The following is a 16305-nucleotide window of genomic DNA, read 5'->3' as shown; positions in this document are numbered from 1 at the left end:
TTTGCTGATGTTCGATAGTCCAATTCAACCATATTATTGTAATGCATATACTTTTAAAGTCCTAGTGAACCGGATGTTGCAACTGATTTTATTTCAGTGCTATTTCCAAGCAAAACGGAATATTGAATAGAGGGCAGGGTTTTACTTCAGCGCTCCTCCTCTCCATATCTCGCTCATTGCAGACTAACGGTTGGAGGGGCATGGTTAAGGATATTCAAACCCAAGCCGTCAAACTGCCGTCATCGGGAAGGGAACGTCATTCCAGACCAGAAGTTACTTTTCAGATTTTGATTAAAGATTACCATGGCAAAAAAAAAAATTTCTGTGTATTAACTTGCACAGATTAATTGTTCACCCTAAGACCAGTAATGTGTGCTAACAAAGTAAATAAGATCGACTTTAAAAGTAACTTTCCCCAACACTTTGCAGTGTTGTGGAAGCTAAAGTTAATCAATCAATCAATCAATCAATCAATCAATCAATCAATCAATCAATCAATCAATCAATCAATCAATCAATCAATCAATCAATCAATCAATCAATCAATTAGAGCACAAAGACCATATAAAAACTGTTATTATAGCCTATAATTTTTTTCTGGAACAAAAACATTTTCAAAAAGAATGATCTGAATTTGGATGAAGGATTCCATTCAGAATGAATCGAATCACCTAATCTATCAAAATGTATTTTTTTTAAAAAAGGTAAAAAAAAAAAGGCAAAGCCAAAGTCAAAGCAAATCAAGAGAAGAAAAAGCCCAGTTACAAAGACACAGGATACTAAAATAATATTTTGTACATTTTAAAGAATAAAAAAAAAAAAAACATAAAAGCGAGTAATAAAGTTTTCTTTTCAGTGTCTGTGACCTCCGGATACAACTGTCTGAATTCGTAGTATTGAAGTCGTAATGAACTTTGTATTTGTTTGTGAAGCCGCCTTTGGTTCAAGTAGGCTGTATGCATAAAATAAAATTAAGCATAAACATATAAATGCAGTGAAAAGGAATAACGTGATAAATTTAAATAACATACGAACTTCATAAAGGCACTAAACATAAGTAAATAAGGAAAGCGAAGTGAATCATGTCACATCTTCACTCCAGAAAGTTTGAGACGAACCGATTCACCAGAATGAATCAGATTTAGAGACGAGACGAACCGGTTGACTTGAAACAGATTTACCGACCGTTTGGTACCGTGTGGTATAGTAGTCAAAACCTGTACGTCAAAGAACACTATTAACCTTGGTAGGCTACATGTCTAAAAACATGATACAACCATGGTACTTTTTAGTGGAGATTATGGGGATAACGTCTGGAGGATGCATGGTTGACTTTCTATTTCATTTCTTGTATAGGCCTACTATATGTGTATTTGACATAACTCGGACTGAGACTAATCTATAGGCGATTATCAATGCAAAATGTCATCCAGTCATTCGCACTTATACCCAAAAATGATGTAGATCCACATCAGTCCAATAGGTGGCAGTATGTGGACTCAGATATGTGATCTGCCAAAAATGAACAGAACAAGAACTCAAAACCTGCCTCGAAGAAGACGCTGGAAGAATCATGGCGGAGGATAAGAAAGATGTGCGAACTGGGAAAGCTCCTAAAAAAGAGTCTCAGCCTCTAATTATCGCCAAAACTCCAGCAGAAGAGCAACGCTTAAAGTTGGAGAGATTGATGCGAAATCCCGTGAGTTAAAGCTTTAACGTACATCAAACTATAGCGGTTTCTCTTGGAGTAGTAACTCACTATAATGATGCTACCGAACTGCATTGCACATTAAACAGTGCTGAGTTTTATATTGTATTTTTTTTTTTAAAGGATAAACCTGCGGCCATACCAGAGAGACCAAAGGATTGGAATCCACGCGCTCCACCAGAGTTTGTGCGGGATGTGATGGGTTTGTGTCGTTTGTTTACTGTCTCAGATCTAGGGATGGGAATCGTAAGTAATGTAAAGATTCGACTCCTCTGAACGACTCCGATACCTTATATTTAAGGAAGAAATATTTATAGAAAAAAATGAAATGCTTTTTGCATTTAGTGCCATCAGAAAATGTTTTCAAATGACATAACTGCAGATTTTAGCAGGACGTGTAAAGCGCAAAAGAAATGCATAAACTTAATACAATTCTTGCAAAAAGTCTTCGCAAATGCCCAATTATTGGTCATAAAAATATTAAGTAAAATATAATGTAATTAAACGTGTGGTTGTGGTAACATCATTCATTATTTAACTTATTACATAATTTCATGACAAACATCCATCTCAAGAATCGTAAGTTTGGTGTAACAGTCCCACTTCTTGTTCACAGCTCATAAGAATAACTCGGTCCGGTCGAGAATCAGAAACTACAGGCGGCTGTGTCATGTTTCGGCGCTTCAAGAAACATTTTCAGAGTATTTTTGGGTAGTGCATTTCAAATAAATATTTTTAAACTACTTGCACAAGTTTGTTTGTTTGATGTGTGTAAAATAGTGGCTGCCCCATATTGCCAACAGGTAGTCCATCCCAAAAAACATGCCAGTGGCACTGAGCTGTCTCCAGGTTTTGTGACCGGCTAACACACTTTAAAAAAAGAGAGATCCATCTCAACATTTAGAGTTAGTTCACCCAATCTCAACATTAAAGGGTTAGTTCACCCAAAAATCTGTCCTGATTTACTCTCCCTCATGTTATTCCAAACCTGTAAGACTTTCGTTCATCTCCAAAACACAAATCAAGTTATTTAAATCTGAGAGATTTCTCTCTCCATTGCAACTACCACTTTGTCGCTTCAAATAGTTCATAGAGATTATAAAAACGAATCCATATGAATCCAACTTAGAACAAATTTTCTGAAGAGACTCGATCGCTTTGTGTGATGAACAGAATGAATTTAACAAACATAAACAGAAGCTCAATCATACTTGCTTAAGGCATGAGAACAAACCTCATTGGTTCTTGCAGAAGCTCAAACGTGCTGCAACATGAGAATGAACCTCATTGGTTCTTGCAGAAGCTCAAACGTGCTGCAACATGAGAATGAACCTCATTGGTTCTTGCAGAAGCTCAAACGTGCTGCAACATGAGAATGAACCTCATTGGTTCTTGCAGAAGCTCAAACGTGCTACGTACCATGAGAATGAGCCTCATTGGTTCTCACTTGTCAAACGAGCATGCTTGAGCTTCCGTTTACCACAACTGATGTGAGTTGATGAATGTTTGTTACTAAATTAAATCTGTTCATCATATAAAGCGATCGTGTCTCTTCCGAAAATGTTGACTAAACCACTAAATTCGAATGGATCAGTTTTATGATCTCTTTATGAACTTTTTGAAGCTTTAAAGTAGGGCAGTGCGATTAATCGAAATGGTAATAAAATCGAGATGTGAGCATGCTTGATTTCTAAACCGCAAATAGGCATGATTTTTTTCCACCAGCCCCCTAAAGGGCCGTTCACAGGCCGTGACGCTTTCTTCTCCTTTCAAAAATCCTGCGCTCTTGTGGTGTCTGCCGTTGCTAAGCAATCATGAGCCGTGTTCTCCATGAAGATGAGGAAATTTCAGCAACGGATAAGTGGATTTTCAGCCCTTGCATGCGTTCTGCTACTAGATATGTTTATGAAGATGAGGGGAAAACTCGCCCTGTACAGCTATCATCAGCTATTCGTCTATTTTGTTATGGAAAGGGTGAAGCTGGTTCTTGTCACATTACCTGCGGTGCACTTGAAGCATTCTGAAAAAACGAGCGTGCGTCACTGTTATGTGCACATCTACAATTAAAATAACGGACTTGAGCGTGCAAAAGACACGAGTCGCAACATGTGGACTGTAGTGTGCAATCTGAGTGCAGCGCGCCTTAAAGGGATAGTTCACCCAAAAATGAACATTCTGGCATCATTTACTCACCCTCAAGTTGTTCCAAACCTGTATGAGTTTCTTTGTTCTGTTGAACACAAAAGAAGATATTTAGAAGAATGTTTGTAACCAAGCAGATAGAGCAACCATTGACTACCATAGTATTTTTTCCCCACTATGGTAGTCAATGGTTGCTCTATCTGCTTGTAACCAAGTTTCTGCTTGGTTCAGCAGAACAAAGAAACTCATACAGGTTTGGAACAACTTGAGGGTGAGTAAATGATGACAGTGTTCATTTTTGGGTGAACTATCCCTTTAATCTAGTGCAAGAGCAGAACAGAGTCTGTTTACCATTACGCCATGGAAGAAAGCATAGAAACGGGGAAGGTGTATTGAGGGCAGGATAAGGACCAAAAAAAGGAGAGCTGATGTATCAGAGCCAGGTAATTTGCAAGGCCTGTTCCAACTTTCACTGCGGCAAAACAGAGTATTAAGGGCCATTCACTCAGAATTAACAAATTTTTGCGGAAAAATCACGAGATGCTGGTCTAGAGATGTTTTTATTTTTATTTAATTTTTTTACTACTTTTATTATGAGCACCAAGTAGAACTTTGTGTCATGTGCGAGATGTTGCAAAAGAAACTAAAAAGATTCTTCCAAACCATGTATACAAAAATCGATAATAGTCCAGATTAAAATAGAATTTTTGGCTGAACTAATCCTATAACAGTGAATGACCTGTATATATAAATATATATATATATATATTTTTTTTTTATATTAGGGATGCCACAATTCTCAATATAATATTGAACCGTTCGGTACGGCGCTTGTGAATTGCGTTTTTTTTCTTTCGGTTTTGCATTGTATGAATTATTTTTCTACACATTCTATCATTTGCCTCAATCCCAATACTGAACAACGCGACATACATTCACATCACACATTAGTGGTGGAGTTATACTCACGGAACACTATAGTTATTCACGGAAGTTCATTATTTGCATGCGTTTTAAAGCCTTGCACGGTTTTAACGTGCTTTTCCGAGCGCACACACTAAACGTCTGTCAAACGTGTGATTACTGGACTAAGTAGTCGTCTTACTGCGCTAATACTGTCAAATACACACAATGTTAACATAAACACAGTCGGTTATGTCTAAAGGGAAAGTAAAATCGGCGTGTATCTAGGTGTCTGTGATGCACGCAGGTCTTAAATTGACAGCAGCACTAGTGAACACTACAGTTCACCTCTAAAATTGTCATTATTTACTCACTCTAATATTGTTCCAATTCCAAACCTGTATTAATTTCTCCTGTTGAACACAGACAGTTGAATACCAGACAGCTGATGGTAGCCATTGACTTCCATATTATATCCTAGAAAGGGGACCAGCAACTGTTTGGTTTCCAACATTCTTCAAAATATATTTTTTGTGCAACAGAAGAAAGAACTTTATTCAGGTGTAAAACAACTTGAGCACGAGTAATCGATGACAGAATTTTCATTTTTGAGTGAACTAACCCTTTAAATGTTAATACAACAACAAAAGACACGAGAAAATCACTCACTGCTCTTGACTGAAAAACTTTAATACAGTAGCTTTAATAAGAATCAATGTATATTTTATAGAGTATTGCAATAGAAAATTATACTTAACCTTTTGCTGTCGCCTAAGAATAGAATAGTAAAAAACTGATGTGACAAGCCATCAGAACCGAAACCGAAAACCGTAGTTAAAAACCGAGGTATGTATTGAACCGTGGACTAACTGTATTGTTGCAGCCCTTATATGTATATTTATTTATTTTTATCTGTTGTAATACCATCAAGTTTTGGATTCATATTTTGTCTAGTACTTCATACGCTTTACTGTCCAATGTCAATTGATTCCAACATTCCCAGAATTTCTGCCAACACAAATAATCTGTCAGCATAAATGTAATGTATTTGTATTTAACTCAGCCACACCACTCTCCAGGGCTGTGGAGTGAGCATGTGTCTTTAGTGAGAGCCGTTATGTGTCATTGTCTCAGGTTCCAGTGCTGGAGCAGGCAGCGGTGAATTCCATGTGTATAGACATCTGCGCCGTCGAGAGTATCAGAGACAAGAGTTCCTGGAACGAATATCTGACAAGGTAGGTTAATTTTTGCCTAAAGCAAATTATTATTATTAACTAAAAGATTACCATCCATGTATGTCACTAGTTCAATTTACACTAACAATTAGTTTGGTAATCAAGTAATTGGCTGATTATTTTGACGATTAATCAAGTAATTCGATTTTTTTTTTTTGTGGTAACAAATATACCCAAGTGAACAATAATCAGTAAAATTACATGGGTATAACAACAAGGCAATAATAATTGGTTCAGATAAAGTATCAAAATCATCACCCTGTTGCCCAAGACTGGTTTCCCACTTAAGCTAAGCAGGACTGAGCCTGGTCAGTACCTGGATGGGAGACCAAATGGGAAAACTAAGTTGCTACTGGTAGAGGTGTTAGTGAGGCCAGCAGAGGGCGCTCACCCTGTGGTCTGTGTGGGTCTTAATACCCCAGTATAGTGATGGGGACACTATACTGTAACAAGCACCGTCCTTCGGATGAGACGTTAAACCGAGGTCCTGACTCTGTGGTCATTAAAAATCCCAGGATGTCCTTCGATAAAGCGTAGGGGTGTAACCCCGGCATCCTGGCCAAATTTGCTCATTGGCCCCTGTCCATCATGTCCTCCTAATCATCCCCATATATATATATATATATATATATATATATATATATATATATATATATATATATATATATATATATATATATACATATATACACGATTGGCTTCACCACTCTGTCTCCTCTCCACCAATCAGCTGGTGTGCTGTGGGCGTTCTGGTGCAATATGGCTGCCGTCGCATCATCCAGGTGGATGCTGCACATTGGTGGTGGTTGAGGAGATTCCCCTATTCTATGTAAAGTGCTTTAAGTGCCTAGACAAAGCGCTATATAAATGTAACAAATTATTATTATTAATCATGATTTTATTGAACAACACTGGCTACAGTTACATGCAACCAAATAACCCGTTAGTAATTGGATTGATGGACTGAAAAGCCTTCATGTAAATATCTTAATTGATCTTATTGGGCTCGATCCGAGTGAAATTGATCGGATTGGAAGAGGTGGTTTATTCCTTTTCTAATCTGATCAAGGGTACATGTAAACACTTGATCGGATTGAAAACCGGAACTGGAAAGGACTGCGCATGTGCAATGATGTAGAAATGGCGTTTTGACTATCACATGCGTAACTGCAGTTGTTAAGTAAAATCTCAAATCTCAAATGTTGTTCTAAAACGAAATGTTGTTTATGAACATGTTGTCCTACCACTCATTGTCAGTGAAGTGGAGCAGAACATCCCATCAGTCTTCTGATTCCATCAGTGCTCTAATCTACTTTATTTTCGGCACGAGAAGGGTGTTTTTACTGATTGATTGATAAATATTGGTCTCGTCGTCTCCTAATCAGGATTTATTAAGATTTATTTACGGGGTATATTAAGTCCGCTCTTTAAAACAAGGAAAAGAAGCAATGTAGGATAATAGTATGCAAACAATGGGAAACTCTGCATATTTGTGCAAGTGTGCGCATGTCAACAAAATCATTCTTATTAGAAGAATTGTCATAAACGCGCACATCCACTATAGGCTATGTTCAGCCCCTTCCCTCTGAAGCTTCGAATTTTCAATGTTGATTACTACAGAACGAAGCTCAAAAAATAGTATTCGGACCAGCCCTAGTAAACAGATAAAAGCCATCGTTTGCTAAGCGATTCATTCATATAGCTGCCTGTTATCTGACAGGTGATTTCCAAATATGTGATTTATTTATTTTTTTTGGATAGATTTTTAAATCGGTTGGTTAGTTGTAACTGCAGATTTTTGCCTCATTCTTATCTGTTGTTCTAGACTTGCTTGAATTGATATTGCAATCCGTCAATATTTTTTCTCCCAAATTAAGCTGTTTGAAAAAGGCAAATTTTCCCGCCACCCACCTTCAACCATTTTCTGCATCCGTTAACCATTATTACACAAATCAATAAAAGATATTTGAATTTTCCCCTTACTTTAAAGAGAATGCTTATAACTATAGTTTTATAAGTATATAAAACAAATTCACTTGTATTTAATGAAAGTTTTATTAACAAAAGTTCTCCATTTTTCTGTATCATATCGAGCATCACTCTCGTCACATGACTCTGCGCTGATTATTTTGCTCTGCGCTGTGCCTATTATGCAAAACCAGCACCCCCCCCCCCCCCCCCCCAGCTCCTCCTGCTCAAAATACGTTCTCCCGTGGCTATGTACCCAACCCTATTTACTTTAGTTTTAGAAAGTGTGTGTCATGCTAATGAGATGCAGAGCACTGGTTTTTCCATTCCACCCTCAGAATTGTTTTACTTTATATTAATGCTTGTGAATAGAAATAACCCCAAGCGCTTCAATGGAATGCAGTTCTACCCGTTATTTGTAGCGGCTTAAATAACTGAATTTGGGTGTGGTGTGGCGTCAGAGCTGAGGTAGATCTGCTCTGCTCTCAAGCTCACTGGTGCAGAGGGTAGATATACATTTTGCTGTTGCTATGACAATCATGTGAGCCAAGCAATATTGAGTTGACTTTGCCTATGAAATATTTAGATGTTCATATGTGAATAAAAAACTAAATTAAATCGGTTCATCATATAAAGCTATCGTGTCTCTTCAGAAGACTTTAAACTGCTCCATTCATATGGACTTATTTTACTATCACTTTATGAACGTTTTAAAGCATCAGAGGTTTAGGTGAATATACTTTTATTGGAGGGACAGAAAGCTCTCAGATTTCAATAGAAATATCTTCATTTGTGTTTAGAAGATGAATGAAAGTTTTAGGGCTTTGGAACGACATGAGGGTGAGTAATTAATGACAGAATTTTCAATTTTGGGTGAACTATCCCTTAGTTTAAGATTTAAATTGGTTTACTAATAATATTTTCCAACATTATTTACATTAGAATGTTTCGGGTCTCGAACGTGGGTTGATTGGGTATGTTTTCAAGAATAAAAAAATTCTAATAAGTTTTCAAAATAATCTGCTGTCAAATGTTACGAACAAACATGACGTGATTTGGGGCGGCATTAAAAATGAACCATCCACTTGTTCCTGACGCTGGTATCCTTCTGAAGTCTGTACAGTTTAGTTTGCCAATGTTATATTCAGGTGTTTATGAATAAAAGCCTAAATTAAATCCGTTCATCATATAAAGTGATTGTGTTTTCAGAAGACTTTAAACCACTCTATTAAAATATTATTAGAAATAACTTCCAACATTATTTGCATAGATGTTGAGTATGTTTCAGGTATGTTTTTGATGGGCTGTTTTTTTGTTTGTTCTACTCTTGCAGCAAAAGCTGGATGAAGATTATATAGCGAAGGTGGAAGAAAACCAAAAGGCTGCTGAGGAAAGAACAGCCAAGCGCAGAAAGAAGAGGTTTGCAAAATAATCGTGTTTGATTCAAATCTCTAGTAAGCTCTTAGTGTATCTCTTGTGTTTCTGAATCTCGGTTGTTGTTGTGTGCCGTTTAGGGAAAAGTTGAAACAAAAGAAGCAGATGGCCAAGAAAGCCAAGATGGAGAGCCAGAAAGAAGGTTAGAGATAATGAAATACAAGTATTCAATACCATGTTCTGTGGTATTACTGAATTTATTCACAGTGGACATTTTATTTTACTAACAGCAGGAAGATATCTACTAAATAAGCAAATTCATATTTTATTCTTAAATTATAGTAGTTAATTGATTTTTTTCATTTGGAAAAGTGTTCTGTTGGCAGTGTCAAAAAGGCAAAATAAATCCTCTGACAGTGGTTTTCAAACCTGTCCTGGGGCCTATACCGTGAAGCCAGTTTAGCTGGCTAACTACATATGTTTAAGCTTAGTTTGTGCCAATCCTGGGTTTTAGGTACCATGAAAGTGGTTTGGCTGTTAGCAGAGTTCATCTCCATAGTTACTTGCGTTCCACGGTTAACATGCTCCAGGGCAGATTATGTTCTGAAAAAGACATCTCAAACTGAAATTGGATCAGCTGTGAGCAAAGTGACACACCTCTGATGCAATTAAGTCACTCCCCCTGTTTCTACTCCAAACTTTTAACAATGCTTATTTATAATAATAATAATTTTGAATGATCTAGATATTATTTATGTAATTATTATACCCTTAATCAATTACACATCATTTTAGTTAATCAATCATTCATAGGCACTTAGTTAAAATGAATATAAATAGCCACATATATATATATATATATATATATATAAAAAAAATAATATTAGGGCTGAGCAAATTAATGCGTTAACGCGGGCGAATACTTTTTTCAGCTTAACGCATTAAAAATATATAACGCAAATAACGCAGCGTCCGTTTTTATATCCATTTTTGCTTAGCGTTACATGATCACGCTCCTATTCATGTAAATGCTTCCAAGCGCGACAAGACACAAGAGAACGCGCTGTATGCCAATGCCCTGTCTTGTCACACACATACACACTCGACGCATAGACAGACTCGCGTCAGTTTCCTGCTCCCATCGAGTTCTCTTTTGCTCTTGAACATACAATAACAACAACACAGAGGATTTTGAGTATTCTCATATTAGGAGTCTTAAATTAGTTAAATAACGTCTTAAATTAACTTAAAGAGTTGTGAGGAAATGAGATGCGCGGGACGCGATATTTTTTTTCCCAGGATGGTAGGGGAAGGTACCGCCTTTTTCGTCAATGATTGGCTAGAAGGGCTCTCCTCCGATTGGTTATTTGATTTGGCCGTGAAACGTCATCTCACGTTCATGGCAGGCCAGGCTGTCGTGTGCGTGCCATCAGATTTATATTCCAAGTTCACATGGTGTATCTAGTTGAGGCAAACACTATGGGTAAATTGACTGTACAGTAACTTTAAAGCCACACAGAAATGTGGTGGTTAAGGGCCACTGTGTCATGCTAATGTACTGATTCGTCCCATCTTCTATAGAAACAATCTCTTTCCAAAACAAATAACATTTGTTAGCCATTTCAAGGTAAGGATTACACAATATTAGTGCATCAACATTAACTGTATGTTAAACATTACTAGTAATGTGTGTGTGCGTGTGCGTGTGCGTGCGTGCATGGGCGTCGGAAGCAAAAAAAATGTGGGTGGGTCCTCAGAATTTTTTTACTGGAGTAGATGCCAATTACATTAAGTACAAATATACCGCTTTACTTGGTAAACGTATAGGTCGGAAAGACAAAACTACGTAAATCTTCATATCATTGAGAGTGACGGTAGTGTAGGGGTAAGACGTACGGCATCTAGTTTTGACACAAATCGACCCGCGGTTCGAGTCCGGCTTTCGCCGAAATCAACCTTCTCCGTTTTCCCATCACATATCAAATCGGAAAGGCATTTATTTTCAATACAAATTAAGAAAATATTAGAAAAGTGGAAATAAAGCGTCTAATATGTGTTTAATAATAAGTGTTTATCGATTAGGGGTAGGTAAACAGACATGTGCTGAATGTTAGAGACGATAAAAGAGAGTGGGTCCAATATCATTGATCGTAAAAAGTGGGTGGGTCTTGTCCAAGAACTTGGAGAACATCATACCGGATCATCTTGAGGTTAGGATTAGGTATAAATCAACGGACAGGGAGAACAGCTCCAGTAATAAATGGTTTTGGCGCAGGTATTGAGAGGTTAGGGTTAGGGTTAGGAAACAGCTAAGACTAATCTAAACAGGCTATGAAATTGTGAACTTGAAATATAAATCTGAAGACACGCACATATAGCGCTATTCTTAGTAGGCTATGTTGGATTGACTTCGTTTAACGACGATCAAAACAGACTAGCTGACAGCCTGCCATGAACGTGAGATATATAACCAATCGGAGGAGAGCCCTTCTAGCCAATCATAGACGAAAAAGGCGGTACCTTCCCCTACCATCCTGGGAAAAAAAATATTGCGCGCGGGACAGCGCGTCAGATCCGCGTCATGTTCGGCTATGGCTGTTCTTAAACTGAGAGTAGCACTGATGATGCCTGTCATTAATGTTCATCAAAGAACAACGGGAACAGAGAAAATTGTAGCTTTAATGATGATTAATCTATATTTAATTTACTATTTATGCAGTTAAGAAAGGTGTTTGATAACTATTACATTTCTGTAGATGTCTATCAGGCAAGGCCATGGGTAAAAATAACATTTATTTTGGGTTTATGTAAAGATTGTTTTAAATTCACTTAAATTAAAAGTTGTTTTTTTAAAGCCTAATAAATGTTGAAATTGGGAGCTTTCAGTTATACTGTAATGTAACGTCATTAATGTTTCATAGAGACTTTAGTATCAGTGAAACTGGCCTTCATTCATAAAAAGATGACAATACAACACATATTTAAAATATGCTGTCTTTAAATAGTTTATACATTAATTTGGAGAGTAACTGAAATTATTACAATATCAAAATATATATATATTATATATATATATATATATATATATATATATATATATATATATATATGCTTTAAAGATATAAAGCTATAAAAATGACTACATGTGACCTTAAATGTTCAATTCTCTATATATCAACTAAACTACCTTCATAACTTTTACTTTTACTTCTAAGATTTTTCTCAAAGTTGTCCTGTTTTTTTTTTTTTTTTTTTTTATGGCTCTTTTCTTCTTGCTGTGTAAATTTGTTTAAATTCTTAATATTTTTGAATCATGTAATATTCCGCAGAAGAGAGAAATAATCTCACTGCTTCTCTCGCGAGAAGCAAATCTGTTTCACTGATCCACAGCGTGTGATTGGCTGTTCACTACTGATGTCACAGCTAAACTCCTAAACTCAGGATCAAAGCCTGAGTTGTCAGAGAAAGCTGACGATCAGCATCATGGGAACAACAAAGCCTGAATAGATTGGTTTGGTTTTGTCAGCTCAATTTATCCTGTAACCCTGAGTTTGTTAAACTACCGTCATGGTACAGGCCCCTGGAGGCACCCCAGCCCTTCACATTTTGTCTCCCTCATTTATCACACCTGATTCAACTCATCAGCTCGTTAGAAGAGACTGCAATTACTAAATTGGGTGTGTCTGATAAGGGAGACGTACAAAATGTGCAGGGCTGGGGTGCCTCCAGGACAGGTTTGAAAACCACTGCTCTTTTTGCGTCAGTGTTGTAACATCCATGAATGTGAATTTTATATAGCCACTGTATTTATTACTGCCATTTTTGGATGACAGCACAGATTATCATCATTATAGTAACTGCACCTCTTGAATTTGAGTAATTTCAGCTTTCATCTAAGCGGTGCGCTTTAACATGTTTGTGTCAGCAGGCTCAGAGTCTTCGTCGTCATCCTCGGCTTCTGAAGCAGAGGAGCGAGATGATGATGCAGAAGTGCCCAGCTTCATCATGGGGAAGAGGTGACCGAATGAAGGAATGGAAGTATCCTGCATATATTACCATGTGATGCCAAAAACACCTCAAGTAGAGAACAATTATCAAATTGTGGTCTGACAACACTCTCTTCGTTTGAAATCAATGTTTCAGAAGTGCTCTGGCATCCTCTATGGTTGATGTTAAACGCTTGACGTTGATGTGGTCTGATGTTCAAGACTTAACATTTTAAAAAGCTGTATGTTTTTCTTGACTAGAGTGTTGATTAAAATAATTTAGTAACACTTTGCTTAAAGCCTTTATATATAATGCATCATAAAAGTGTTTTTAATGCATTAATTATGCTTGTACATTATGAATACCTTTCTAATGCATTATACATAAAGGCTTTAAGGAAAGTGATACCAATAATTTGATCAGGCTTGACTTTTATTCTTTTTGTAAATATGTATTTTTTATATAAACAGCAAAAAGAATAGTTGTGTTTGTTGTTTCATGGAGAATTTAGTCATTGGTGGAAATGCAGTTTTGCAAATAACTTAAAATAGAACATTTATTTTAAAATGTAATGTTTTACATTACAGTTTAACTATTTTTGATCAAACAAAAATGCAGCATTGGTGAGCATAATATACTTTTAGTGTGGTGTGGTATGTGTATGGTATATGGTATATATACACGTGTGTGTGTGTGTGTGGTACATGGTATATACACTCACCTAAAGGATTATTAGGAACACCTGTTCAATTTCTCATTAATGCAATTATCTAATCAACCAATCACATGGCAGTTGCTTCAATGCATTTAGGGGTGTGGTTCTGGTCAAGACAATCTCCTGAACTCCAAACTGAATGTCAGAATGGGAAAGAAAGGTGATTTAAGCAATTTTTAGCATGGCATGGTTGTTGGTGCCAGACGGGCCAGTCTGAGTATTTCACAATCTGCTCAGTTACTGGGATTTTCACGCACAACCATTTCTAGGGTTTACAAAGAATGGTGTGAAAAGGGAAAAACATCCAGTATGTGGCAGTCCTGTGGGCGAAAATGCCTTGTTGATGCTAGAGGTCAGAGGAGAATGGGCCGACTGATTCAAGCTGATAGAAGAGCAACTTTGACTGAAATAACCACTCGTTACAACCGAGGTATGCAGCAAAGCATTTGTGAAGCCACAACACGCACAACCTTGAGGCGGATGGGCTACAACAGCAGAAGACCCCACCGGGTACCACTCATCTCCACTACAAATAGGAAAAAGAGGCTACAATTTGCACGAGCTCACTAAAATTGGACAGTTGAAGACTGGAAAAATGTTGCCTGGTTTGATGAGTCTCGATTTCTTTTTAGACATTCTGATGGTAGAGTCAGAATTTGGCGTAAACAGAATGAGAACATGGATCCATCATGCCTTGTTACCACTGTGCAGGCTGGTGGTGGTGGTGTAATGGTGTGGGGGATGTTTTCTTGGCACACTTTAGGCCCCTTAGTGCCCATTGGGCATCGTTTAAATGCCACAGCCTACCTGAGCATTGTTTCTGACCATGTCCATCCCTTTATGACCACCATGTACCCATCCTCTGATGGCTACTTCCAGCAGGATAATGCACCATGTCACAAAGCTCGAATCATTTCAAATTGGTTTCTTGAACATGACAATGAGTTCACTGTACTAAAATGGCTCCCACAGTCACCAGATCTCAACCCAATAGAGCATCTTTGGGATGTGGTGGAACGGGAGCTTCGTGCCATGGATGTGCATCCCAAAAATCTCCATCAACTGCAAGATGCTATCCTATCAATATGGGCCAACATTTCTAAAGAATGCTTTCAGCACCTTGTTGAATCAATGCCACGTAGAATTAAGGCAGTTCTGAAGGCGAAAGGGGGTCAAACACAGTATTAGTAGGTGTTCCTAATAATCCTTTAGGTGAGTGTATATACACGTGTATGGTACATGGTAACCTAGATATATATATATATATATATATATATATATATATATATATATATATATATATATATAAAATCTAGGTTACATCTAGTACGTATATACGTATATATCTAGTACGTAGCCGACTCACCAGTGGCGGCTGGTCAATAGAGGACGCTGGGGCGCCGCCCCCATCAAAATTCCAGAAATATACATGTATACAAACATTATATAAAAGTGAAATAAAAATAAAAGTTTACTCATATGATGTGCTGGCTGTTAGTAAGAGCCTCAGCATTTAATAAAAGCTGGCTTTGATGGGTTAACTATTTTATAATGTTCTTCAATATGTTTCATGCTGTTTCATGGGCGAGGGACGCCGGACAAATGGATGTCTATCTGAGCCCAAAAATATACGGGCAGCATGTGACCTGAAGCTGGTCTCTAATTGGTTTCTTAAAGATCCTCCTCCGGACGCAGGTTGCTGCGTCCCTGGCGAATCAGAATTGGATGCGTGTTATTTTATCCAATCTGATTGGTTCTCGTCACCTGTCATTTAACTTTACGGTCTTGGCCACTAAAGCGAAAGTGCGCGGGCGACATCGTCATTCTGACTCCGCCAAAACCTTGTTAGAATTATCAGTTTCGTAGAGATGGCAGCAGTTAAACCAAATTCTTTCACAAGGCGTTCGTTGGAAGAAAAAAAAGTATCCCGAACCGGACCAACGCGATTTACAAATCCAGCAGCAGGCCAGTGACAGAGGATGAAGCTACACTTGGAGCTTCACGTGCTTGATATGAGAAAAGTAAGTGGCTGGCTGGATGTGTTGTTAGCAATGCCCTTTATTGCTTTCCCTGTCTTTTATTTCTAAGTGTCGGTACTGAAGTTTTGTGGACAACAACGGGGGTAAGAAACATTAAATAACTGAACAATGCAAACATCATGACACTACTGGGTTTCACTTTATTTTGATGGTCCCTTTAACACATTCTGTTGACTATAAATAACATTGCACCTACATGTCTACTAATTCTCAGTAGAGTGTTAGTAGAGTATT

General features: G+C 37.5%; 1 protein-coding gene across 1 annotated transcript; it reads left to right on the top strand.

Moving 5' to 3' along the window:
• Positions 1 to 1533: 1533 nt before the first annotated feature.
• prkrip1 (PRKR interacting protein 1) lies at positions 1534 to 14047 on the top strand. Its single transcript, XM_079814479.1, has 6 exons — positions 1534 to 1699; positions 1832 to 1910; positions 5888 to 5988; positions 9290 to 9375; positions 9471 to 9532; positions 13259 to 14047. Exons 1-6 carry the CDS (start codon positions 1574 to 1576, stop codon positions 13348 to 13350), a joined length of 546 nt encoding a protein of 181 aa, XP_079670605.1. The 5' UTR covers positions 1534 to 1573; the 3' UTR covers positions 13351 to 14047.
• The last annotated feature ends 2258 nt before the right edge of the window (positions 14048 to 16305 follow it).

The sequence above is a fragment of the Gobio gobio genome (genome assembly GCF_949357685.1).
Source record: "Gobio gobio genome assembly, chromosome: 4".
NCBI lineage: Eukaryota > Metazoa > Chordata > Actinopteri > Cypriniformes > Gobionidae > Gobio > Gobio gobio.
This window is presented reverse-complemented; position numbering and strand designations above follow the sequence as displayed.

Coding starts and splice junctions, on each gene's coding strand:
- prkrip1 (XM_079814479.1), top strand. CDS start 1,574: ATGGCGGAGGATAAGAAAGATGTGCGAACTGGGAAAGCTCCTAAAAAA. Junction 1,700..1,831: donor AGAGATTGATGCGAAATCCC/GTGAGTTAAAGC, acceptor TTTTTTTTAAAG/GATAAACCTGCGGCCATACC. Junction 5,989..9,289: donor TGGAACGAATATCTGACAAG/GTAGGTTAATTT, acceptor CTACTCTTGCAG/CAAAAGCTGGATGAAGATTA.